At 58.8% G+C, this 26,199-nt stretch overlaps 1 protein-coding gene across 1 annotated transcript; it reads right to left on the reverse strand.

Annotated features, from left to right (window-relative positions):
• Window positions 1-783: 783 nt before the first annotated feature.
• Window positions 784-25,485, reverse strand: TNKS1BP1 (tankyrase 1 binding protein 1). The gene is given in 13 exon segments (XM_032639672.1): window positions 784-1,215; window positions 1,715-1,787; window positions 2,024-2,181; window positions 2,860-2,987; window positions 3,099-3,249; window positions 3,464-3,526; window positions 3,528-3,831; window positions 9,315-11,437; window positions 13,442-14,809; window positions 18,833-18,902; window positions 20,408-21,041; window positions 22,103-22,210; window positions 25,365-25,485. Coding segments are annotated over 11 exon segments (5,154 nt in total). The 5' UTR covers window positions 22,197-22,210; window positions 25,365-25,485; the 3' UTR covers window positions 784-1,215; window positions 1,715-1,726.
• Between the last annotated feature and the right edge of the window lie 714 nt (window positions 25,486-26,199).

Here is a 26,199-nt window from a genome sequence, read left to right on the forward strand (position 1 = left end):
TTGGCCCCCACTAAGGTGAGTCCACAGGAGACTCTCCTTTCCCCAAACCTCAGGGAAAGATGATGCCAGCCCTGAAAGAGGTTGGCCAGTCTGGGGAACCCAGGATGACAGAGGACTAGGCTGAGGGCCAGAAGGATGCCAGTGGTCAGGGGTTTAGGTGAGAAAGGCCAGAGCTCGTGGGACATTCTAGACCGCATGGGTTCAAAGGACCCTTAGGGATCACAGAAACCAACACAACGCCCCCCCGCCCCCTCTATAAGAAGGGTGAATTTTTACCAATATCTGGTCCTCTCTCTCTCTCTCCCTCCGGCCACACATCTAAACTACATTTCTCAGTTTCCCTTGCAGTTAGCAGGGAGCATGAGTTGAATTTTGGACAGTGGACTATGGGTCTCCCATAGGATTCTGCCCTCTCTCCACTGGATGCTGCAGAGACTCCAGGGCCCCTGCAGATGGCTGAGCCACAACAGGGAAGGAGCCTGGGTTCTGAATGACTGTGAGGTGCAGAGGGTCCCTACCACTAATCCACCCAGAAGGGGCCATGAATGGAAATAAACCTTTGTGTGTTAAGCTACGGAGATTTGGGGGTTGTGTGAATCGGCAATCAGCCTACCGTAACCAATACACCCTCCTCAGTGGGTGCCCAGCGAGTGCCAGGGAAGTGACGGGTTCAAGGTCAGAGCAAGCTCCTGGTCGGCCAGGGCTAGAACCAGCATCTCCCCAGGTACAGCCTCGGACAGGGGATGAGTGCCACGACCACACACCACAACCTGGGCGAGCACCATTCCCAAAAAACTTTATTGTTTCAAGTGGCAAAATGGTATCAGTTTCTGTGGGGCACCTGGCATGGCGGAGGGAGACCGGGGGTGGGGCTGGGATCCGCCCGTTACAAAAAATCAAAGGCTTTTATAAAAAATGCTATAAACTGGTATCAAAAGAAAACCCACGGGAGGCTGGAGGAGGAAGCAGAGAGGGAGGCGGGAAGACAGCGAAGGAGGGAGGGACCTAAACCTTCGACCGCTAACAACTGGTTGGGAGGGAGGTGTGAGGGGAGTTGGGACGGTGATACAAAGTGCATAACTGTGCCTCCCCAGACGGCCCCCGGAGGTGGAGGGGGCAGAGGCTGCAGCCTGGGGCGTAGGGGGCTCAGCAGTTCTCCTTGCCGGGGGACCCCACAGGGACAGGCACTGCCTGAGACTGCCAGATGGGAAGGACCTGCAACAGGAGGAAAAGAGAAGAGGTCAGGCAGAGACGTGGGAGTAGAGGAGGCGCTTCGGCTGTCTCTCCCTCCGCTTCCCCCACCCCGTCCACTGCACACCCGCCTCCCCCACACCGCAGCCTGGCTCCCCCAGCGGAGCCCGGCGCGATGGAGACCCTGCTGGGCACCACCAGGGTCTAGTGAAGCCTAGTGAAGGCACCCCAGGGTCCCAGATTGGAAGGGCGGGCGGACCACGCTCAGGCCACCTACAGGGCACAGGGGACCCTCCTTGAGCCCAAGAAGGAAGGTGGGGATGGACGTCCCCAAGCCAAGGGACCCGCCAGGTCTCTGGAACTTGGCCTCAGCTGCCTGCTTCCAGCCTCGCAGAGAAAGAGGGATGGAGACCTCGGGTCTAGAAGAGGCTCTGGGGCCTCCTGAGTCCTCCAGGGCAGGCCCTCCTCAGCCCTGAACTCACTCCCAACCCCAGACAGGCCCAAGCCCAGCTCCTGCCCTCACCTCAGTGACTTCTCAGACCTTCTTCTTCTTCAACTTCAGGGCTTGCAGCCAGTTGGGCGATGACCCTTCTGACCTTGAAGGCAGAGGGCGAAGGTCAGAAGGGAGTGGTAGGGACAGAAAGGCCGCTCCCACCGGGAGAGGTGACCTCGGGCCTGGTTAGAGACCAGCACTCGGGCACCGACCGAACAGAGCAGACTGGGCTCACGCCAACCGTCTCAAGGCCTCAGTTCTCCTCTCTTGTAAAGCAGGGTCTTCCTGGGAAGGCCAACGCAGTGAGGCCAGTGAATGCCCGGCGCTTAGGTCACCTACCCTGAGGATTTCTCTGGCTTGGGAGGTAACGTGAGGGGCTTCCCCAGCCCCGGGACCTTGCAGGACTTGGAGCGATGGATCACGGGCTCCTTCTGACTCGACTTGCCCTCTGTCGGTTCCCCCTCATCAGCCGAGCGGTTCCGGGAGCGCAGCTTGGCCTGAGAGACGAGCCAGGCGCAGACAGATGTCAGAGGTGCAGGAAGGAGCAGCCACAGGAGGCTAGGCCTTCTCCCCAGAGTATGCCGTCCCCAGAGTCAGGCTCAGACCCCCTTTACCTTTCACCCCAGTGGATGCGAAGTCGCTTAGAGATGAGCTTCCCCCGAGAGCTGAGCCATGCCTGGTACACAGCAGGCCCTCAGAGAGACACTGCCGAAATGAATCCAGACTGACTGGGCTGGACGAAGCCAGCCGTGACTTCCCGTCCCTGTGCCTCCGCTCCTCCCATTCCCTCTGTCTCCAACGTCTCCCCCCCTCACACCTGTGCACCTCAAAGCTCCAGTCATCACATGAGGCCTTCCCCAATCTACCCTCCCACCCTGCACCCACTGTGTCTCCCTCTCTCTGAGCAGGCCCGCCTCTTACCTCTACCCCCCCAGTGACCCCTAAACTTCCCCCTTCACCAGGGCTAATGACGGCATGGCTCATGTCCCCCACTACCCTGGGAAGTTGTGGGACACAAACACGCCTTGTTCTTCCTTCCATCCCACTTAGCGCCCAGCACAGGGAGAGCAGAGTGAGAGGAGGAACACGAGGAAGGGGATAGGGAATGAGTAGATGGATGGAGGGAAGGCAGGCTGGATGCAAGGTGGTCAGATGGCCCCGTTATCAGATGGTACCTTCAGGGCTGATGGGCTCAGGCCGGGAAAGAGGTTGACTTTCAGCCCCTTGGTCACCCGTGTCCGGCGGTTCTGAGGCTCCTCCGCCACCTCCTCGTCTGAAGACGGTACCTGCGAAGCCCGCGGCTCTGCAAGGGCCCAGAGAAGGGCTCAGCACAGGCGGCAACCCCAGACCTCCCCGCCCCTGCACCACCCTCAGACATGCACACGGATGTCATCACACGACACCCCGGCCCCACCTGTAGAGTCCTGGAACAGCCTTGCGTCCGACTCTGCCACCTTCGATAGGCCCAGCGTCCCCCCAGGCCGGATGGCCGGGGCCCGGTGCCCACGCTTGCGCCCCAGGTTGGCACGGCTCCGATACATGGCACTGTCAAGGATCTCGGTGTCCTGCTTGGGACAAGGGCAACACCACTGCCATCCTCTTCGTGGTCCTGCCCCAGCCCAGGGGAGCCCCTAACAGCCTCGGGCTGGAGCTTCCTGCTTTCTGCCTCCTGGACTGAGACTGCTCAGGGCCCACACAGATGAGGGAGGCCCAAGGGACGAGCACCCCCCATACCCCCAACAACATCCCACCCACTGCCCTGGGCTCCCCTCCACTGACCTCGATGAAGGAGAAATCCTGACTGGTGGAGCTGGCGGGAGGGCCCTGGGGGGGCCACTGGGGGGGTCGGCATCCGGTCCTGCTTGCTCTGTCCGGTCCCTGCAGGGCCCCAGGTGCCGTCCACCTCTTCTGTCTGTCTGGCTTCACCATCAGGCTGAGGCCTCCAGGAGGGCAGACGGTCCCAGCCAGACTCCAGGGGCTCCCCTTGGTCAGCGCCTGCTGCGGCCCCTTCCTCCTCTGACAGCTCCCTGAGGCCCGAGGCTGCCGACTCCCTCCGGGCCGCTGCCTTGGAGCAGATGGCAGCCGGCGTCTCCTCCAGCGGGCCCTGGGAGCCGGAGGGCGGGGAGCGGGCCAGGCATCTGCCAGGGCTGCAGAGGACCAGAGGCCAGGGTCACGTGGGACCACATCTCCCTCCCCGAAGGGCGCTTTCCCCAACCTCTCGCTCTCCCTCTTGTCCACGCTTCTCCCGACAGGGGCCTCATACAACACAGCACAGAGGGCAGGACCTGGGCCAGCCTGACGGGTTCAAATCCCAGGTCCACCACTTACTGAGACTTTGGATGAGTGCCTTCACCTATACAGCCTCGGGGTCTCCTAACTACAGAATCACTGGCGGACCGCAGTGAGACTCTCAAGCCCCCAGCACGGTGCAGAGCACGCGGTGTGAGCCCTATAAATAAGTTACCGTTACCACGACCGTCGCTGTTGTTGATGCTGTCAGTTGTGTCCCTCCCAAGGGCACCAGCTTAGGTGGTCACTCTCCTTGGGATAAGCCAGGCACCGGTCCATCTGCCCATCCTGCCTCTTCGGCCCCCACCCTCCAGGTCATCCGTCCCCACACCCCAGTCTCACTGAACACCCGGCCCTCACAGATGGCTATGTATCCAACTGTGTATCTGGACAAGCTGTTCCCGCCTGGAAGGCTCTCCCACTGCCTCTCTGCTCACTTCCCCATGCAGTTCAACTCGTCTTCTGAAGCCGGCTGGCTCCCCTCCCCCAGCCAGCAGCTCCCCTCCCCCAGCCAGCGCTCTCCCCAGCCCTGCAAGCCCTGGGTTCTACCTGGCCCAGCCCCTGCCTCAGAGTCCGTGGGTCTTTGTCCGCACTGCCCAACTGTGAGCAACTCAAGGGCAAAGACGGGCCCCCTGCCACCTTTGTGCTCCCAGCCCTTGGCCCAGGGCCTGGCCAGGAGCAGGACTGAGCAAATATTTGCCGAGGGAATGAGAGGCTGGGTCACCTTGCACCTCGACACAGCATCTGCTCCCTCAAAGCATGACAAGAACACACCAGGCACAGCATACCACACTCTCACTAGCTCACGTTCCTCACACGAGGAGCCTGTGTTGCCCAGCTGCCCCCCTGAAACACACAGACACACCTGCACTCTCATGGCACATCTGCAGGGAAGCGTGCACTATTCACCGGTCACTCCTTCCACGCACACCTCGTACCCACCACACCACAAGCACAGCAGAGCCACACCCGACACACACACACCGTGCACACAGCCATGGGAAAGGCGGGCAGGACAGTACCCCGAAGCCAGGCCACGAGTCCCAGATTGGAGGGGAAGAGTGTGAGGTAGGTGAGGCAGTACCAGGCCAGAAGGGATAGGGCAGGAGAGAGCGTGTGTCAGTCTGTCCTTCCACAAGCTGCTGACAGATGGAAATTAAAGCCGTCTCGGGAGGGAGGGAGGGAGGGAGGGAGGGAGGGAGGGAGGGAAGGAGGGAGGGAGGGAGGGAGGGAGGGAAGGAGGGAAGGAGGGAGGGAGGGAGGGAGGGAGGGAAGGAGGGAGGGAGGGAGGGAGGGAGGCGGAGGTAGCAGCAGCAGAAGTGCAGCAAGGCAGCGGAGTCAGGAGCAGCCCTGGAGGGGGGCCAAAGCCAGCTTACCCCCCTGCATGAAATCAGGGAGGCCAGGGAGGGAGGGGGCAGTGGCAGCACCCCACCCACCCTGAGGAGACCCTGCCCAAAGCCTCTCCCGGGGTGAGGCAGGGAGGAGGCTGAGGGCAGGCCCTGAGAGCTAAGGGGACGAGGATGGGTGGATGGGAAGATCCACCTCCAGAGCGAGCCCTGGCCCAGAGCCACGTGGGCAGAGGGCAGCTGAGGGGCTCGGTGGGCTCTGGGGGTGACCATGGGGTGGGGGAGGGAAGCATTCATCCCTGCTGACTTGTCTAAACCCCACTCACCCGTCACCCCACCCCGGGAGAAGCTTTCCTTCTCCTTGTTGTGGGAGCACCCAGAACACCTATAACCTGAGTCACTCCCCGGCAGGGAAGCAGGTCAGGAACCTGTCCCGAGCACTGCCCACTCCAGCACACATATGGACTGCGCCCCTTGCCTTGGCCTTGGCCAAGTTACTTATCCACTCTGAGCCTCAGTGTCTTCACCTGTAAAATGGGGATAACATAAGTACCTATACTTTGCCGGGTCTGTTGGCAGAAATGTACACCAAGCACACAGTCAGCCCTTGATGAATTTTAGGATATCCTCGTGCTCAACACAGGTTCCCGGCCTGAGGACTCGTCTCACACCACCTCCACCCCTCGCCCGCCTGGTCCTAGAGGCTGCTGAGGCCCGGGACTCTATCCAAGCCCACCCCACAGCCACTCCAGGTGTAGACTCGTCTCACACCACCTCTACCCCTCGCCCGCCTGGTCCTAGAGGCTGCTGAGGCCCGGGACTCTATCCAAGCCCACCCCACAGCCACTCCAGGTGTAGACTCATCTCACACCACCTCTACCCCTCGCCCGCCTGGTCCTAGAGGCTGCTGAGGCCCGGGACTCTATCCAAGCCCACCCCACAGCCACTCCAGGTGTAAACACGGGGATCGGCATGTAGTAGATGCACAAAAAATCAGTTTCCTCGTGTTCAAGGCTCCAAGACCGAAAATGAGAGAGGTGAGGACTGAAGCTGGAATGATGTGTCTAAAGGGGCAGCAGCTGACCTTGACCCCAGGGAGACAGGAAGAGCACCCAGAGAGATGGTTACAGGGCTGGGGCCCAAGGGAACGTGAAGGAGCCCACATTCACAAGCTGTGGGGCCTTGAGAAAGTCACACTGCCTCTCTGGGCCTGCTTCCCCACCCACGGAATGAAGGAGCTGGCCTCAGTATCTCTGAGGGTCCTCTCACATTCTGTGAAGACCCCCCACCCCCGCCAATGGCTGGGAGGCTTCTGCCTCGCTGCGGCCTGGGGGCAGGGGCAGGAGATGACCAGGAGGCCAGAGAGAGGAGAGGGCCGTGCAACAGCTCTCAGGAGACCCAGGAGCGCCACTCCCACCAGGACAAGGTGACCTAGACACAGAGGGGAGGGGCCTGAGCTCTCCCCAGCGCCGCTCTTGTCCCAGTTATATGGACAGTGGTACAGCCAATGACCACCAGCTGGGGAACCTTTGTCCCACACAGAATGATGACCAAAATGTCTTCCAAGGCCTCACTTTCGGGACAGTTCCTCACGTCCATCCACACTCGCAAAACAGATACAAATACTGGTGGTGAGCATTCGGTCAGTGACGACCACGTGCCAGGCAGGTTTCTATCACTTCCTGTGTATGAACTCCTAGCCCAACTCCAGAAGGAGACATTGCTGACTCAGTGACCTTAGGCGGGTCACACCACTCCCCGACCTGCTAAGCGGAGATGATAAAATCCCTTTCCCGCTCCACAGGGTAAGTGTGAAGATCAATGCTGCGGGTGTCGGGGGTCGATTACTCCCAATGACAGACAAGACACAGGAGGCCTGAGCAGAGACGGGACTTGCCCAAGGTCACAGGGGCGATGGCAGAATCAGGACCCAAACCTGGCAGCCGGCTCTGAACTGTCCTCGAGGACTTCTCGTTACCAGGAGAACCTCCAAAATTTCCTCTAAAGAGCAACTTTCCAGAGGGTAGAATTTCCCTAAGTCAGATGCTCAGAACACCAGCCCCTTGGATACTAGTCAAATAAGCTTGAGAAACATCACATTAGAGAAAGATATACAGGTTTCCTTACTCCTGTGCTTTCAGTGCTAATATCCATACTCCCTAAGTCTCCTGTACGCCCACTGAGTACACAGTGGCGTTTTCCAAACACACAACATGGTCGGAAAAACCCAAGCGTTTTCTAGGTGTGATGGAGACCGGAGCTCAGAGAGCTGAACACTGAGGACTCCCAGCTTCTCCGCCGATCCCCTTCCCCGTTCCCCAACCCAGTCCCCCAGCCAGCCTCTCCCTCCATCCTAACAAGGGAGATATTCTGGCTTTCCCCCTCCCAAGGCCCACCCCAATCTTCGGGAAAGGTGGAGGGCTGTGGGTCCACTGCGTTGGTTAGTCTAAGAGCCTTGAACGCAGTAAAGACGCAGAAGTCAGAAAGAGACATTGCTGACTCGGTGACCTAAAGCGGGTCAACACCACTCCCCGACCTGCTAACCGGAGATGATAAAATCCCTTTCCCCGCTTTGGGAAGAGGAATCCGGGGCAACCGCGGGAGCCTACGCTCTCCTCCCCGCCGGAATGTTACAGCTCAGAGAGGTCCAGCAACTTGTGCAGGATCCCAGGAGCCTGTGGGCTCCTAGTCCGGGACACTCAAGCCCTTCCTGCAGGCCTCACCTCTGCCCACACTCCGCCTCCCCCTCAGCAGCCTGAGCCCCCAGAATACTCCCCGGGGCATGGTCCTGGCCCCAGGCTCTGTCCACCTTCCCCTCTCCCTTCTCCTCAACCCCAAACGCCTCTCCTGAGCCCCCGAGACCCCACCGATCCCCTCTATAGACACTTGCTGCTCCCTCCTGCCCCCCTCCCACTACCATCAGCCCCTTCCACTTCTAACACAGATCCCATCCAACACCCCCTCCCTTCTTCCCTTCACGCCAGGTGAGAAGCTCCAGGGTTGGAAAAGGTCGAACCTGCTACTCAGTCAAGAGAATTAAACCCAACCTCAGTGGATGGAAATGTTAAGGAAATAGAAACAATTCCTTTTTAGCACCTTTACCAGGTGCAACATCACCTCAGTTGGTTTTAGAACAGAAAAATCTCAGGGACAGACTGTGGTTGGCTCGGAAAACTTATCGGTTTGGTTTTTTTTTGCAAAGTTCTTTTTCAGAAACTCTGTGCATGGAGGCCAAGGTCTTGGGGCCAGGAGCCAGGTCCCAATGCCCTTCAGGTTTTGCTTGTTTTTTTTTAAACCAGGGTTTATTCTCTGTTGTTGTTTTTATTTTATTTACTTATTTATTCATTGGCCGTGCCACGAGGCTTGTAGGATCTTAGTTCCCTGACCAGGGATTGAACCCGGGCCCGCAGCAGTGAAAGTACAGAGCCCTAACCACTGGACCGCCAGGGGTTCCTGCCTTTCAGGTTCTTAAAACTGATGCTCTTCTGGGCCTTAAGACAAGGCAGGCAAGAAGCACAGGGATCCTACCCATTGCAAGAAGCAAGGAGTGCCACTGCCCGCTCCACCCTGACCTGGAGTGCTCAGGCCAAGACGACGCGGAGTCCTCCTCCCCCAAGCCTATGAAAGCATCCGTGTTCCCTGGTCCTGGAGAACCTGCAGCTTCAGGACCGAGAGGCCTGGGGAACAACCACCAGAAACTAACCAAAGACAGAACGTACCTTCCAGCATACTCACAATCACCAAGGGAGCCTAAAGCACGAGTTGCAAAAGTCACACCTCAACCATCACATTCATCGTTCAAAAAAGGAACTCACCTGTGTGTGTGTCAGAGTTCAGCTTAAAAAATAAAGTAAAAATTCACAGTCCAAACCATCTCAATTTTCCAAACACTAGAAGTTCTTGGGGTAAGGCGGTTTCTATCCCCCTTAGAAAGGGTGCACTTTTCAGACAGCCATCACACCTTCCCTCCCCACCCTGGGATGGCGCTCCCTTACCTGGCTCCAAAGCCGGGGTATTCCCCTGCCTCTGATCCAGGTTCCTCGGGGCAGATGGCCACGGAAGGCAGGGGATCGTCTCCGCCCTGGGTCTCTGGCCCACTTGTCTTGCCAACTCCCAGCTCCCTGGCCTCCGAGGGGTCTCTGGCCTCCAGGCCAGGGGACAAGACGCCGTCGTTCCTCAGGCCTGGTTCAGGAGACTGGCTGACCTCCCCTACCCCATGCTCCCTGGCTTCACTCAGGGCCCCCAAGAGCTCCACATTCCGGAGCCCCGAGTCCTGGGTCCAGTCCGTCTGCCCCACTCCACACCCCCGCGGCCCCCGGGAACTCTCAGACTCCAGGTCGCAGGGCATCTCCAAATTCCGCAGGCCCAGATTGTCGCCCCAGTCCACCTGGCCCGCCCCGAGCTCCCTGTTTCTCAGCCCTGGGTCAGGTGTCCAGTCTGCCTGACCCACTCCACGCTCCCTTGATTTCAGGAACTCTCCTGCCTCCACAACTGACCAGTCGGTCTGCCCCACGCCACTCTCTCTGGCCTGGCTGTGGTCTCCTACCTCCCCCACTGCCGCCAAATCTCTGCCCCTCAACCCGACCTCAGCCGTCCAGTCCTTCTCCCCGACTCCGATCCCCCTGGGCTCCACAGACCCTCCAGTCTCCAGACGGCTGGCCAGCTCCACGTCTCTCAAGCCCAGGTTGTCTGCCCAGCCCACCTGTCCCATGGCACCCTCCCTGGCTTCACTCAAGCCCCCAGAACGCACACAGCTGGACACTTCCAAGTTCCTAAGGCCCAGCTGGTCTCTCCAGTCCATGGTCCCGGCCAAGGTCTCCCCGGGAGCCACAGAGTGGCCGCCTCCTATCTTGCCAGAAGGGCTCAGGCCAGCGCCGCTCGCTCTGTCGTTGCCAATGATGCCAAACTGATGGCTCCTCTCGGCAGCCTCCACGCAGAAGTCGCCGCTCCAGTCCCGCTGCCCTGGGCTGAAGGCCGCCTCTGGCTGGGGGACAACGCTGAGGCTGAAGTCACCGGCCCAGCCTCGCTGCCCCACCTCCCTGTCTTCCCGGTCGGCATCACTGGGGCTCTGGCCCCCTGCCTGCCGTCTTCCCTGCAGCCCTCCAACCTCCTGGCTGGCACTACCGCCTTGCCAGCTGCTCTGGTCTCTCTGTCCCAGTGCCCCATCCTGTGACTGGGGGCTGCTGGGGCTGAACAAGCCCCCAGACTCAGCCTCTTCAGGCCAGCTTACATCCCTGCTGGCCTCGCCCAGGCTCTCTCTGCCACTCAGAATCTTCTTCTCAAACTCCTCGTCCTGTTGTTGGGCTTCCTCGGGGCTGAACCCGGCACTCAGGGCTCTCATTCCGAAGCCTCTGTCCTGGGAGCCGAGGGCCGTGGAGCTGCCACCGCGGCTGTAGTCTCTCATCCAGGCGCTCTTCCCGAAATCCTGGTCCGGCTGCTCTGCGCCCCGGCTGCTGTAGGTGCTCAGTGAAGAATTGCTCTTCCCAAACTCCTGGTCCGGCTCACCTGCGCCCTGGCTGCCGTACCTGCCAAGCTGGTCCTTCTTCCCCAGTTCCTGGCTCTGCTCATCTTCATGCTGGCTGGCAGAAGCACCCAGAGAATCCCTCTTCCCAAATTCCCAGTCATGAAAGCTTGCATCCTGACTGCTGGAAGTACCCAGAGAATCTCTCTTCCCAAATTCCTGGCCCTGGATTTCGACACCCTGGCTGGAGTAAGAGCCCTGGGAATCCCTCTCTCTGAACTCCCAGTCGCGAACATCTACCTCTTGGCCCTGCGGAGTGCCAGGCTGGGCTGCCTTTCCAATCACTTGGTCCTGGGCCGTGAGCCCCCCCGGGGCCGACACTCCACTCCCATCTTGGCTGCCGACCTCCATCCCCTCCTGGCCGATGCCACACCTGCTGGCCCACTCCCTGGAGCTCCCCTCCCCCACTCCGTGCCCGCACTTGTTGGTCCAGTCCCTCTCTCCAAGGCCTGGGCCCCCTCTAGGGCTCGCACTCCTAAGGCCATAGTCCTGAGAAGTGTCTTGGGACCAGCTGCAAGGACTAAAACTGCTGGGATGTGTGTCTGCTACAATCCCGAATTCACTCTGCAGATCTTTCTGGGCCCAGCCAAGGAGTCCCTGAGCATCAGGAAAAAGAGAGAAACAAAGAAACTATGCTTAGAATCAGGGTGAGAATCAGTCCAGAATGAGAGAGTCAGCACCGCCTAGTGCCCAAGAGCCCCACTTTGGCTACAGAAAGCCTGGGTTTGGATCCCAGCTGTGTGACCTTGGACAAATCACTTAACCACTCTGGGCCTCAGGGTCCTCATCCCTAAATGAGGTAATTCCTACTCTGGGGTGGTACAAGAGGATTAGACAAAATCATTTAAGCCAAGTACTCAGCACAGTGCCTGGCGCACCATGGACACTCAATCGATGATCCCATGGTCGTGTTTACAGCCCTTGGGCAACACTTGGCAAACCGCCAGGAGAGAGGCTGCCTGGCAGAATGGTCTTCACATGGGTACGGGGCTATACTTTCAGCAGGGAGAGATCAAGAACTCGTTAAGCCCCTCCACGATCTCCTTGCCAAGGCAAAATCCCAACGCCACCCAACACCCTTCTAGCCCTCGTGAGTTCCCAGCCACTTCCTCCCTAAGGAAAGCACCCTCCTGCCTAGGCCTCCCCGGGAAGACCTCTCAGTCCTCGCCCGCCTGCCCGCCTGCCCGCCTGCCCGCCTGGGAGGCAGAAGGGACAGCCTCCTCCTGCACCGGGGAAAAGACCCAGCCGGCTCCGGCACCCCACCCCACCCCACACTCCCTGACTCACTCCTGCGGGTGGGGGAGCCCTGGGCTCAGGGCTGCGAAGCCAGCCAGCCTCATCCCGCAGCGCTGCGTTGGCCAGCAGCCTCTCCAAGACAGACAGGCTGGGCTCCCTGTCCCCAGGTCGGGCCATGGCCCCTGCCTCCTGCCCCCTGCCCGTCCCGGGCTACTGGGCGCGGCGGGTGCCAGGACAGGGCTGGGCCGCTCCCCTCGCCCGGACCTGTCCGATGGCTCCGGCTCTGGCTCTCGCTGGCCCTGGCCCCGCTCCCTCCAGAGCAGCTGCAGCTCCGGCAGCCCCGCCCAGAAGCCAGTTGAGTCACCCACATCCTGGGACAGACACACCTACTTCAGGAGCCAGCCTGGTCTTAACTCCTTCCTGCTGGTCCTCCTGCCCCCACCTCTGCCCCCAGAGGCCCCCAGGCTCCTCCCTCCTTCCAGCCCCACCCCTACTAGCCCAGGCTGGGCTTGAAAAATACATTTCAAAAGCCACTTGGACCCCAGCCCTGAGATTCTGGGGCAGCCTGGTAGGAGAAAGGGCACTGGCCCTGGAACTGGCGCTCTGGCCCTGGCCCAGCCACCAACTTGCTGGGTAACCTTTGCACAAGGCTCTGCCTCCTCTGGGCCTCAGCTGCCTGTCTACAGAGGCAAGTCTGAGCTTAATAGTAATAACGTTCATAAAAGGCAACACTCACCAAGCACTCGTGATGAGCCAAGCACTATTCTTAGTACTTTACAGGTACTGTAACCGTCACACTACAAGGTAGAGCTCATCACTGTTCTCCCCATTTTACAGATGCAGAAACCAAGACACAGGCAGAAAAGTCACTTGCTCAAGGTCACACGTGGGCAAAGAGCAGGACCAGGACACGAACCCAGGCAGTCTGCGTCCAGAGCCCATAGCTCTAACTGGCTATGCTGGTGCCCTTCATAATGCCACCCGTAATAACGTACTGAACACTCAGTGTTTGCCAAGCATTGCACCCAGCGCTTTCCACGTCTATCTTACCCACAATACAAGCCTAAGAGGCAAACGTTATCATTGTGAAAGGACTCTGAAGCTTAGAGGTTGGGGTATATTCCCAAGACCAGTCAGCCGGTGGATGCTGGAGTCCGATAAGAACTCACACTAAAGCCTAAGCACCGTCCCACACCCTCTGCTCTGCCAGCTCTGCCTGATGGCACAGCTCTGAGGGGCACGTCCTAGGTGCCCTTGATCATGGCTGGATCCCAAGCTCTGATCACATAAAATCCACGTTGAAAGAACAAAACCCTCCGAAGGCCTGGCTTTCATCCCAAGCCCTGCCCCGTGCCCTGTCCTCACCTCAGAGCAAGCACTTGGGGTCTGTGTGTCCTTCAGCTCAGATCCAGCTCCCCGCCTTGCACCTCCAGCACTGGGTGATGGTGAAGCCAGGAGGTCATCCAGCCAGTGGGAGCTGCTCTCAGGGCCTGCAGGCTCAGGGGACGCCCTACGTGGGTCTTGAACCTCTGTTCTGGGTTCGGTGGTCTCAGCCTGGGCAAGGGTCACGGCCTCCTCCTTGGCAGGCAGTGCCTGCCCGGGGTCGGGGATGGCGGCAAAGAGGACACAGGGCTGGTCAGGGGGTGCTGGCTGCTGCTGCCCCAGGACCGGCTCCAGGATGGGCAGGGCGGCCTCCCTGGTGGGCAGAGGAAGCAGGGATCCCTGTCCAGGCAGGGGCTCCCGTTCCTCGTACCTCTCCTCTGCCTGCAGCAAGACTGGTCCAGGCTGGTCCCCTGCTGTTGGCAGGGGCTCGAGGGGGACAGCTGGGGGCTGAGGATGGCTCTCCCCATCGCCCTTTTGCGTTGGGGAGGTGCCCAGATCATCCGCCTGCATCCAGGAACCAGGCCTTCCTGGGCCCTCTGGAGCTGGCGGGGCCCCTCGCGCCTGCTGGGACACTCCTTCCTCCCTGCTGGATGCAGCCCAGTCTCCAGCCTCTGCAGCCTCCACGGCCTCAGTGGCTTCAGTGATGGGGGAGGGGGGCGGGGAGTCCAGCCGCCACACCCCTAGACCCGAAGGGCGCGTGGGGAAGGTCCATTCAAAGGACTGTGACAAGCTCCAGCTGGACTGTGTCCCACTCCCAAAGGGATGATCCAGGGCCGACTGGCTCCCCTGGGTTTGGGGCAGGGCAGCCAGCGAGCCCCCCAGCTTCTCCTCGTCTTGGCCGGGCGGCTGGAGCACACCTTCAGAAAATCGGCGCTGAGCCAGGCTGACGGGACGGAGGTCCTCACCCCCTGTGGCCGCCATGTCCCCAGATGGCAACGTCCAAGGGAGGTCTAGCAACTCGCCCCCGTCTGTTAGGGGCTGGGGCAAGGCGGCTGGGGGCTGCTCCGGGCTGCGGCGCCCCGAGAGCTCCTGGAGGGGAGGGCTGCCGGGTCTGGAGGCCTCCAGGGCTCCCAGAGAGGGGAGCCCCGGACTAGGGGGGTGGCAGGAGCCCTCATCAGGAGGGGCCGCCGATGGGGATGCCAGGGTCTTGGGGAGGCAGGGAGAGGCTCCGGAAGCTGCAGGGCTCTGGGCTTCTGGAAGCTGTGAGTGGCGGGGAGAGCTCTCAGCGGGTGAGGAAAGACGGGGAGACTCGGGGGCTGAGCCCGAGGCTTCAACGGGGAGGCCTGGGCTGGCTGAGCCTCCATTCTCCAAGGTGAAGCCTGGACTGGAGGGGACCCAGGCCTTGGAAACCTGCAAGAGAAAGGTCAAGAGCCATCACTCACCACTCCGCTGGGTGGGGGGCCCCCTGCCAACCCTGCAGAGACCTCAGGTCAGCGGTTGCCTCACACGCTCACACTCCACAGAGGAAACCCGGGCGCAGAGGGGCAGCCACCCAAGATGGCCGCAAGAGGCTCCGAGATGACTTCGAGTGTCTTAAACTTCTCAGGGTCCACAGACCCCTCCTTTTGGCCCTCTCCCCACAAAATGCACGTCGCCTTATTCACACAGTATCACTCACACCACTTCAGGTGGTTCAAACCCTCCCCCGCACACCCACCCACCCACCCCAAAGCTCACCTAAGGATCTTCTAAAGGGTCCACGGTTCATGGGTCAAGAACACTGGCTTTACAAAGGGAAAAGGAGAACTGGGACTCCAGCTGTCTGGGGGTAGTGGAGGTCCGGCCTCAGAGCAGGACTCCAGGCCCCATGCAGCTCCAGACCGGCTCCCAGGAGCAGCTCCCACCTCCCAGGGGTGGCGTGGAGCTCTCCACCCGGCTCTATGCATCACAGTACCGACTCAAGGAGGCAGGCAGGCCGGCCTCAGTGTTCAGGTGGAAGGCCCAGGGGACGGGAACGCACCCGGCCCAGAGCTACCCCTGCCCCGGCCCTTGTAAGCTGTACGCCCTCCTGCACAGAAGTCACTCTGAGCCTCAGCTTCTCCATCTGTACCCTGGGGCTGGTGGCAACAACGTCCATCTCACAGTTAGGTGAGGATTAAGTAAGATTTGTGCACATGGCCTTTCAGGATAGGACTCAGAGAAAGAATGCATACTGTGGGACACTGGGGCCACCAAACACCTGGCACTCCTTTACCCCTCCACTCAGCCTGTCCCCAGACGGCAAAGCGAGTCTCGCCTACCTGAGCTCTGCCCACCCCCAGAGATCACGATTCCCCTGCCGCCCTCTCGCCAATGGGGCTGTTGCTGCACATCACCACCTGCCGGGTCTGGGCAGGGGGAGGCATCCTGCTTCCTGCTCAAGGCCAACCTCCATTCCCTCCACCCGCTGTCCCCTCTACAAATCTCTGGTTAATTTAAAGCTCATGCCCTTAAACTACACCATCCAGAACCCCTCCTGTTAGAGGCCCCTACACACCCCTCCTTCCCTCAGAAGCAGAGCTCCTGGACCACTGCCACCCTCCCCAGCGCTACCCCTGTTATAACGCAGTCAACCCATCCAGCATCCTGGCTCCGGTCCTTGCCCGCCTCTCCCCTATTCCTTTGTGACCCACCTGTCCCCAGGATCCTACCCTCGACCTTGTCCTTACCTGTAAGGACTGCTCCTCCATAACCTCGTTTTCAGGTGTCCCGCTCACCCACTCCCACCCCCATCTGTCCACCACCCTCTTTCCATCCCCCACCCGGCTTAATCCCTCAGCCCCTCTGAGAAGCACAGCCACTAACCCTCCTTCCTTCTGCCCGTCAGACTCCCTCCCTTCTCTCTCTATCGCCACTGATGTCACTTCTTTACACAGCTCCCTCCCTCACCCTACTGCTTAACCTGTTTAAATACACAGCTCTCCCCACCTCAAGGCTGCACCCGGGCAGCCATTCTGGACGTGGCTGGAGAAAAGCACGCAACCAGGATGGCTGGGCCCCCTGCGGCTCACCCCCCTGCCCTCAGAGGGCCCCCCTGCGGGCCCAGCAATTCCACTACACACACACCCCACCCCCCAGGCAACGCTTTCCCATCTGGTCTCCTCAAAAGTCCACAGCTCCTCCCGGGCTCTCTCAGCTGACAGCCTTGCCCCCCTTCCCTGAGAACGCAGAGGCCACGGGCGGAGGACACCCACACCAGCACCCACAGCCCCGCCGCCCGCACAGGAGCCCAAGCACTCTGCTCCCTGCCGTGGCCATGAACTGTCCTTGCTCAGAGCTAAGGCCAACTCCTCCTCTCTCTCTCCTGCACCACTGATTTTTCCCACTCTACTGGATCATTTCCAGCAGCACACAAACTGCTCTCGTTTCTTCTGCCTTAAAAAAAAAACGATAACACAGTGTTGTTCACTCCTTCTCTCCCTCTGGCTACCACCCCTTTTTCTTAAACACAGGGCTCTCCATTCAGTATCCATCCCCACAGCTGCTCTCGCCCATCCTCTGCTGAACCCCCTCCAAATGGGCTTCTCTCCTCACCCGCCGTCCCACCGCTCTGGCCAAGGTCACCCATGACGCCCTGCAGCTAACTCCCATTTCTCAGTGCTCATCTTCCTTGCCCCGTGGGTAGCGTCTGACCACGAATCCGCCCTCCTCCGGTCCCCCACCAGCCCCCCGAGTCCTGCAAGCTACTAGCTTCACGTGGCTTCCGGAGCACTCCACACTGCCTGGATTTTCTACCTCACCGCTGCTCCTTCCGGCTTCTCCCGCGCTCCTCCGCTAGGCCTCACCCACTCCCTTGGTGATCTCAGCTGTCTTTACTACCATCTCTACACTGACGAGGCCCTGCAGCTCCAGACTCAAATATCCCACTGCCCCCTCGACGTTTCCACCTGCATGCCTACAAGGCATCTCCCACTCAACAAATCCAGAGGCAAGCTCCTCTGATCTCCCCCTATCCTGCTTCACCCTAAAAAGTCCCCTTTTCCGTAAAGAGTAACCTTCTGATCGCTCACATCAGAAGCCCTGGAGTCATCCTCGATTCTGCTCTCTCCTCACATCAGTCTATCTGCAAGTCCCGTCCACGCCACCTTCAGATCCTAGACAGAGGCCACCACTGCTCGCCATCTCCACCACGGGCTGTACCTCCAGAGTCCATGACACCATCATTTCTCACCTGGGTTACCCCAACAGCCCCCTAACTAGTCCCTGCTGCTGCCCTGGGCTCCCTGCAACCAAGAGGGCAGGGTGACTCTTTACAACTAAAACAGCAGAGGTCACTCCTCTCCTCTAGCCCCTCAATGGCATAATACCCTCACGCAAGCAAAGGTCCTCCTAGGGTCCTGCAAGACTATCACCTCTGGGTCCTCCCTATGGCCCAACTCCTCCTCTCTCACTGCGATCCAGACATCCAGGCTTCCTTGCCAGGAAGGTACCAAGTCCTTCAAACTTGCAGTTCCCTCTGCCAAAAATGCTATTCCCCAACATCCACATAGCTCACTCCATCCCCCTCTTCGTAGCAAGGCCTTCCCCTGTTACCCTCACCCCAGAACCCTTCCAGGTGTCCCCAGCACCTGTGTGACACACTACACATCTGCTGGTTCACAGGGATGTCTGTGCTGGCATCTGCCTCCCCGCATTGGAAGGTGAGCTCCCTGAGAGCAGGGGCGGTCTTTGTTTTGTTCTCTGCTGTTTCCCCAGTACCCAGGTCACAGTAGTTGCTCAATAAATACTTTTTGGACAGACAAATGAATGGAGTCAGGTCTCCCTCATGGGGCAGATAGGACAGCCTCTGGCTAGCAAGGGCTCTATGAGTAAGAAGGACCACCCTTTACATCACTTACTCAGAAATTCAGGCCGTTCTGCCCTCTGAGCACACTGTCGGGAGAGGGGATGTAACAGGAAACCCCCAAGAAAGGACTCTTCCTCTCTTCTGAACCCTGAGAAAGCAATCCGGCCAGGGAGAGCCGTGGACTCAGACCCTTCAGATCCTGCCTCAGCTCCTGGGTAAGTTACTTAACCTTTCAAGCCCGGGTGTCCTCACCTCTCATATGGGACCAAAGGGGCCTGCTAGCTAGAGTTACCACAAGGATTAAGTTAGTCAACATTCCTGGGATGTGCCCAGCACACAGTAGATAATCAAGGACAGTTGTTCTGGACACTGTAAGAGCCTCAGGGCCTGAGCCACACTTAGCCAGGGTGGCCTGGAAGTTGAGAAATCTGAGTCCCAGGGCCGGCTCTTGGGCCAGTCACCTCCTCCACGGCCTCTGCTTCCCCATCTAAACTACAAGGAGGTCAAAGAGCTGATCTTAGATCTTCAAGAGATCTTCAAGAGAAGATCTTAGACTCTTCCAGCTCTAAAATACCACGGTTCTGATTTGTAACTGGAGGATAACTCACGTCGGTAGGTGGCTCAGAGCTGGCCAGCTGAGCCAGGTCCCCATTGAAGGCCAGGTCCAAAAGGGGGTTCCTGTGAGGGAGAAAGAGGGGAAATGGAGGCCTAGAATGGAAAAGCCTGTCACAGGGTAGATAAGGGAGAGCTGATCACGGGTCTGCCTAAGTGACTGCAACAGCATCCAATGTTAACTGCCTCCCACCTCCCACAGGCATTTCCTACTGGGGGACAGAGACGCTATGCAGTTTCCACAAAGTGCCCCAGACACAGTGCCTGTTCCCCACCTGCACACCAAGGGTTAAGTTCCACCAACTCCTTTGGGAAGAGGATGCAGCTTGCCCAGACCCCTCCGTGGCTCCCAAAAAGTTACCCGCCCCCCTTCCCTTAAGGGGTTAATGTCCTGCTGCCACCAGGGAGAATGCAGCTGGTCCTGCTGCCTTGCCAATACTTCTTGAGGAACTGCAGGGGGAGGGAAAGGGGGAAGAGGGAAGAGTGATTTTCCAAGGTTGAAGTTGTTCATTTTAAGCCTGGCTTGGAGCAAAGGAGGGGAAGATGAAGGGTGGAACCCAGCCAGGACAGGGTGTGACCTCCTGGGAGCCCAGGCCTGGGACAAGAGTTGATAGGAGGCCCTGCCTTCCAGGCACTTTAAGGTGAGAGAGGGGAAAGGCTGGAGGGCAGAGCAGCGCAGGGTAGGGCAAGAGTCTTACCTTCCAGCTCCGCTCAGACAACAGCAGCCCTGCCCTCCACAGCAGCAGGAGTGGGAAGGGGCCTGTGGGCCCAGCAGAGCTGCCAGGGGCCCAGCTGCCAAGCGCCTCAAGCAGCTCTCCCTGCCCTGAGGATGGCCTCCATGCAGCTGACAGCCCTCAGCCTCTTCCAGTGCCCAGGGGCACCTCCTGGTCAGCCTTCTTTTATATACTGGCACCAACTCTAGGCAAGTATACCATACGCAACAGTCTCCAACCTAGCTGTACTTCCTGTGCGTTGACACTAGCTGGCCTGGCATCAAGGTGTATTCATGTCTTTCCTCTCCCATCAAACTCCTCCTCACAGCCAGACTGTGCCCTCCTCAAACTGACACACTCACACACACACACACACACACACACACACACACACAGCACCTGGCACACGGCTGCACCCACAGCACGAGCTAGCAGTTAAAGTTAAAAGCACACACTGGAAGAAAACAGACCCGAATTAAAACCCCAGCTCTGTCTCTCTCACTTGCTAAGGGAGCAGGGGAAGTCACTCTTGAGCCTCAGTTTCCTCATCTCTAAAATGGGTCTAATATTCCCTTCACTAAACAGCATGGCTGTGGATTAAGTGAGGCAAAGATTGGCTCTCAGTGTAAAAAAAAAAACCTGAAAATAAACTTCCCTATAGTACATTTGAACTCTACTAAAAACATACATCAACTCTGTATAGAGAACTATCATTGTAAAAAGAACATAGTAGCACTGTCTGCTGGGGGAATGTTTTGTGACTCAGACCTAACCTAAAAGCGAAGATCACAATCCCAGATGCAACTACCACTTTGTCCTCCAGGCTGCAACCAAACATACCGCCTCCCACCCCCTCACCTCTCCTCAGGGGTCTTGCTGGGCTCTTCAGGGCACTCTGTGGGAGACTTTGCCGGCCCCTCCTGGGCCCATTCCCTGGAGAGGGTCCCACCATCCTCATCCCTGGGACCTGTGGCCACACCATAGGTCCTGGGGCCATATCTTGAGCTGCCATCATGGTTAAAGGTGAGGCGGGAGCCCCAGAGGCGGTCAGGGCTGGCCAGGACCTCCTTCCTTGGATGTTCCATCTTGGCCAGGATCTCTTCCACTGTGGTGGCTGCAAAGCGCTCCGAGGCTGGACGGAAGGGGGCGGGCGCCTTCCGCACACCCATCGGGGCGGCACATCGAGCTGGAGGTGTCAAGGGGGATACCTCTTCTTTCCCACGCTCCTCTTTCACAGTCTCTCGGGTGGCTTCTCCTCCAGTAGGGGCCTCAGCCATAGGCCTTGGTGCAAACGGAAGGGGACGCTTGCTGCCACCATAGGGCTGAGGTCCTGCCAGCATGTTCATCTTCCGGGCAGAAGGCAGCTCGGCCAGAGGACCCCGGGGAGGCCGAGGTCCAATAGGCACCAGCAGGCTGGGCTTGGCAGGCAGGGCTGGCTTGGCGGGCAGGGCTCGGGGTTTGGGCTTGACAGGGGGTTTGGCCCGAGCGTCACCTACCAAAAGGAAAGGGTTGGTTGGGGGGGATGTCAGAAGAACAGCAATCAGAACTTCATCTCCCACCGTGCAAACTCAAAATGTTCACATCCTTCTAGGTACAAGTCAAATGTCACCTCTTCCATGAAGTCTTCCTTGATTTTCCATACACGTGCCAGAAACAACTCCCATCTCCAAATTCCCAAAATGTCTAGTCAGTCCCCCTTATAAGCTAAAGCTATTTAAGGGTCCAGCTGGCAGCTATCTCTCCCTGTACCCACTTTGCACCTAGTACACGTTCTTAACAAATGAATGAATAAATGAGCAAGTGAGCTAATAAATGAGTACCTGCCTACCCACATCAATTAGTCAGCCCACCATCTCCCCAAGGTAGTCCTTTCCTCTTACATGATACTCTGCTATACCACCATCCACAGTAAACCTGTTATCCCAGCTCAGCGTCCCTACTCTGCCACCCTGCTGCCCCCTCCCCCAGTGCACACTCAGGCCACACTGTCATCTGGTGTGTGATCAGGAATGCAAACTTACTACTGACCTAAGCCAAACAGAAGTAAACCTGGTACAGGCGGAAAAAAAAAAAAAGACCAGAAACCTACCTTCTACATAAGGCATTTCAATACCAAATAAAAGACCTTGAATTACTCATGGTCACAGCCCTTTTAATAGAATCCTTCATCGCCCACTCATTTGGCTCAGGGCAAGAAAGGCGTCTAGACAGGGAGCCAGGAGGCCTGGGTTCAAATCCAGAGGTGCATGCCATTTCCCCCCTAGGCCTCAGTTTCCTCCTCTGTCAAACATGTGGTTTGATCCACACCATCTCAAAGGTTAGTCTGCTCTCCTCTGCTGGAGAGCTATGATCTCAAACAGTTCTGAAGGGTCTCAATGGAAGCTAAGAACCTTTCAGACATCCTGCCCGTCCTGAGAACTCCTCCCTCCCTCCCTCTCACTGCACAGAGTCACCGTTCGCCCGACCGCTCCAAGACAGAATGGGGGTTCAAGCCTCCGCCCCTCCCACCCTCCTCCCAGCCACCCCACTGCTCCACCCTGCACCCATAGGTACCTGGCTCAGAGCCAGCAGATACCAGCTCCTCCTCTGGCTCCCGGGGCGGTAGGGAAGCCATGGCTGTGCCTTCCCTGAGAGTAGATACTTCCATCACATGCGGCGGACCTGCGTGAGAAGTGGGAAGCAGAGGGGTGTGAGCTGCGTGAGAAGTGGGAAGCAGAGGGGTGTAAGCTGGGGTGGCTGAAGACCCAGGAAAAGAAAGTAAAAGGGTTGGGCGCTGGCAGTAGGCTCGGTGGAGAGGGACGTCTCCGACTTCTGGCAGAGGCAGAGTGCGGGACAGGAAGAGGGAACTTCAGGAGGGGGGCTGGGGGAGGTCAAGGGAGGTCCCCAGCCGCCACGCCCTCCACACTTCCCAGATCACTCTCCAACTCTTGTCTCGTCTCCTAACCCTAAAGTCCTGGAGCTTCAGGGAGCCGCGCACTGCTGCCTCCTGTTGCCAGCTCTCCGTGGCACCCCACTTACCTCTCCCAAGGTAACCCCCGGGGTCCGGTGGCCCCACTCGAGGTATCTACTCGGGGCAGAGTAAGAGGTCCACAAAGTCTGAAGTCTCTCTGTGAATCACCTCATGGGAGACGGGAAAAACCCGCTCCTCCCCAACCTGGGGCTCCGCCCACTGCCTGCCTGCCTGCTTCCCCCTTCCTGCTCCCCCTCCTTCTCTCCCTCCCTCCTGCAGCTGGGAGTGGTTCCCTCTCCCCCCACATCCCCCCTCCTCCTTCCACATCCCTGCCCCACTCCCGCCTCCTTCAGAGCTGTCTCATCCAAACACGGAAAAATAAGGAATAAAAAGTAAACATCTGGAATACATTTTTTTCTTTAATTTCTCAATCGCTTTGGCTTCAGCTTGGAATTTGATGAGGTAAAGTCAGGGCCTAGTCCTGTTGCCATAGCAATGGCCTCCCACTGGATTTCCAGAGCCTCGCCAAGAGGAAGGAGGAGCCGGCCCAGGCCTGGGCTGGGAGAATGGGACAGGGCTTGAGAACACCCGGGGGGCGGGGTGGCTTGGGGGAAAACTACCTAGGGTTCCCTTTCTTGGACAGTCACAGTGGGACAGCCACAGCCTAGGAATGTATGTGGGCATCACTCACCAGCCTAGACTTGACCTGAGGGGTTTTGAGGGGGGCTGAAGTAGAAATTTTAAACCTAATGACACAACCCTATGGTAGAAGCCAAACGGGTGCCCCTCCTCTAAGCTTGTAACAGAAGCTTCAGATCTGCTACACCAAATGGATTCAAATGCTGGGTGGATCTACCACTTTCTAGCTCTGTGACCTTAGGCACATTGCTGATTTCTCTAAGCCTCAGTTTCCCTATGTGGAAAACACAGTTACTGAGACTGTTAAGAGGCCTACATGAGGGACTTCCCTGGCAGTCCAGTGGTTAAGACTCAGCGCTTTCACTGCACACTGCAGGGGGCACAGGTTCGATCCCTGGTCAGGGAACTAAGATCCCACATGCCATGCAGCGCAGCAAAAAAAAAAAAAGAGAGAGGCTTACATGAGAGGATACACACAACGGCTGAGCACCATGCCTAGCACCTAATAAGCGTCCAGCAAATGTTGGCCATTATTAGCATGATTCCATTTAGTGTCACTGACGAGCTAACACATTGGTGACCACCTCCTCCTTTCCCCAAACCACAGGCTTCCGTTGTTCCAGACCATTCCTTCTCTCCTGCAGGCCCCAGTCATGTCACCTGCTCTTCAGACACTTCACCACCTCCTCAGCTCCCATCCTGGCTCCTGAAGCACCATCCCACCCTCAAGACCCCCACCCAGGTTGACAGAGCCCTGCCCCCCTTGTTCCAAAGGAAGAGGGGTATTTCCTATCACCTAGTGTGCCCACAGTCGGTGAGGACGACCCAACCTTCTCCAACCTGCAAGGGGCACTGCCTTCCTCAAAGTCACCCACTCCGGCTGGTCTGGCAAGACAGCACCAAATCCGAAGGGACCTCAGGTGCCCAACCCTTGCAAAACCCACCCACCTCTCACTTTTACCCTGCCCCATCTTGTTTCAAAGATGGGAGGGGATATGAAGGAGGTAGAGAGATACCCATGATTGTCAATCCCTTGGTCAGCCAGCTACCACACAGGACGCTCCCTGTGGGTGGGTGGGTGAGTAACTGTGCACAGCCGGTCCAAGTGTGCATGGAGGAGGGGCACATGATGGGAAAAAAATAAAATTAAAAAAACACAAGACTGTTTCCTTGTCCCTGAACATTATTACCAGGGACATGCTGTGGGTGGTTAGAAATGGAGAGGAACTGGTCCAGAACCGAAAAACCCTTCAGCTGGGGGCCTCGTGGACACCTCAGCAGTGTGAGGAGCTGCAGCAAAGAAGCTGCAGCTCGCCTTCCCCAAGAGGAGGGGGTCGCAGCAGTTCAGAGGCCCCAGCCAGGAAAGCCAGGTGACCAAGGCCAGAGCCAAAAGCTGTAAAGTCTCAGAGGCTCTGAGCATTCCCAATCCGCAAGAGTCAGGAGACTAGCTGACCCCTGGGAGCACAGGCCGCCAGAAGGGCAGGGGAGAGGCCAGGCAGCTCCAGCCCCGGGGGCAGAGGCCCAGAGAAGCATCGCCGCAGGCGGGGTCGGCCCTATGGACCTGGGATCTCCGGCCGGATCTGGGGCCAGAGAGGTCGGAAGGGACAGCCTGTAAACTGCTGGAGGAGGGAGGGCCAACGGGAAGACGGAACAGCCCGGGGCGAGGGGCTGTCTGGAGGGGCCCAGTGGGGAGCTCTGGACACAGAGGGACGGCAGCAGCCTGAGAGAACAGGGTAGAAGAGGCGGAGGAGGGGGCGGCGGCGGCAGAAGCAGAGAACCTGTGCGCGGGATGTGGAGCAGCCGGCGAACAGACGAGGGACTGGGGACAAGGACCGGGTGGGGGCGGACTGGGGCGCTTGGGGGCGTGCCGAGAGAGCCGGGGGAGGGGGCTAGCGCAGGCCCGGGGGTAGGGAAAGGCGGGGGACCCTCCAGCAGCTCCGCCCGCCCCCGGCTCCTCCTCAAGCCCTCGCCCCCTCCCCCCTTTCTTCTGGCTCGGTCAGCACGAGCTCCAGACCGTTCACCCACCGCCCCCGCGCACACGCGGCAGCTCCCCTGTGTCCCCCGCCTACCCCGTGCCCCCGGCCCCTGCAAACTTTCCTGGTGACCCCCCCCAATCTCAACCGAGGTCCCGACTGAAAACCGCCCACTCCTTCCATGCCTCTCCCCCGCCCCCAATGCCGGACCCCGCCCCCGCCTTCGCCCTCCCGCCCGCCCCCGCACACTCACGCGCTCCCCCAGGATCCGGCTCCGCTCTGCTCGGGCTCGGCAGCCCGATGCCAGTCTCCGCCGCCGCTACCGCCGCCGCCGCCACCGTCACCGCGGGACCAAGCCAGTACGAGCTGTGGCAGGGCCCCGCCCCTAGCTCCGCCCAGGTCCACGCCCCCAAAGCGCCTCATGAATATCCATGAACCGGTGAAAACCGGGAGTGGATAGACCGTGCAGAATCCGCCGGGTCGTACGCGAACAGGCGCAGCCCAGGTACTCAATTATTAATGAGACTTGCAAATGAGGGGCCGGCCACAGGCTCAGACCCCGGCGAAACTGACGCAACTTAGCTGCTAAAGAGCGGTTGGGCAAAATGGCCACCGAGACGACTGCCTAGAGAGGAGACTGCCTTAGGACGGCCCAATTCTCAGGCCCAGCCGCCTGTACTGATTGCAGCACCAGAGTCACGGCTAGAGAAAAGGTAACCATTGGCCAACTAGAGAGGCTTCCTGTGCAAACACCTAAGGGCCTACGCAACGTGGCCACTCCACGTGTATAAATTCGGGTTTAGGGCCACCGCGGGGATGACTGGAAGTTCTATTTTCCTCGCTAATCCTCATTTATCTCCTGTTATGCTCCCTTCCCATATATAAACTCCTCCCAACCTAAAAATGCGGCATACTCATTTCCTCCCATAAGAAAAGCTTCACACATACTCCACACCTTTCCTGCATCTCCATCAGACTTACACCCCCCCACACACACACACACACACCACTCATCCTCCCCAATTCCCCGGGCTCAGGTTTCCATTACCCCTGCTACAGGGAAGCTGGTCAATCCCGATTCCATTATC

This window comes from Phocoena sinus, chromosome 8, assembly GCF_008692025.1.
Source record: "Phocoena sinus isolate mPhoSin1 chromosome 8, mPhoSin1.pri, whole genome shotgun sequence".
Classification (NCBI taxonomy): domain Eukaryota; kingdom Metazoa; phylum Chordata; class Mammalia; order Artiodactyla; family Phocoenidae; genus Phocoena; species Phocoena sinus.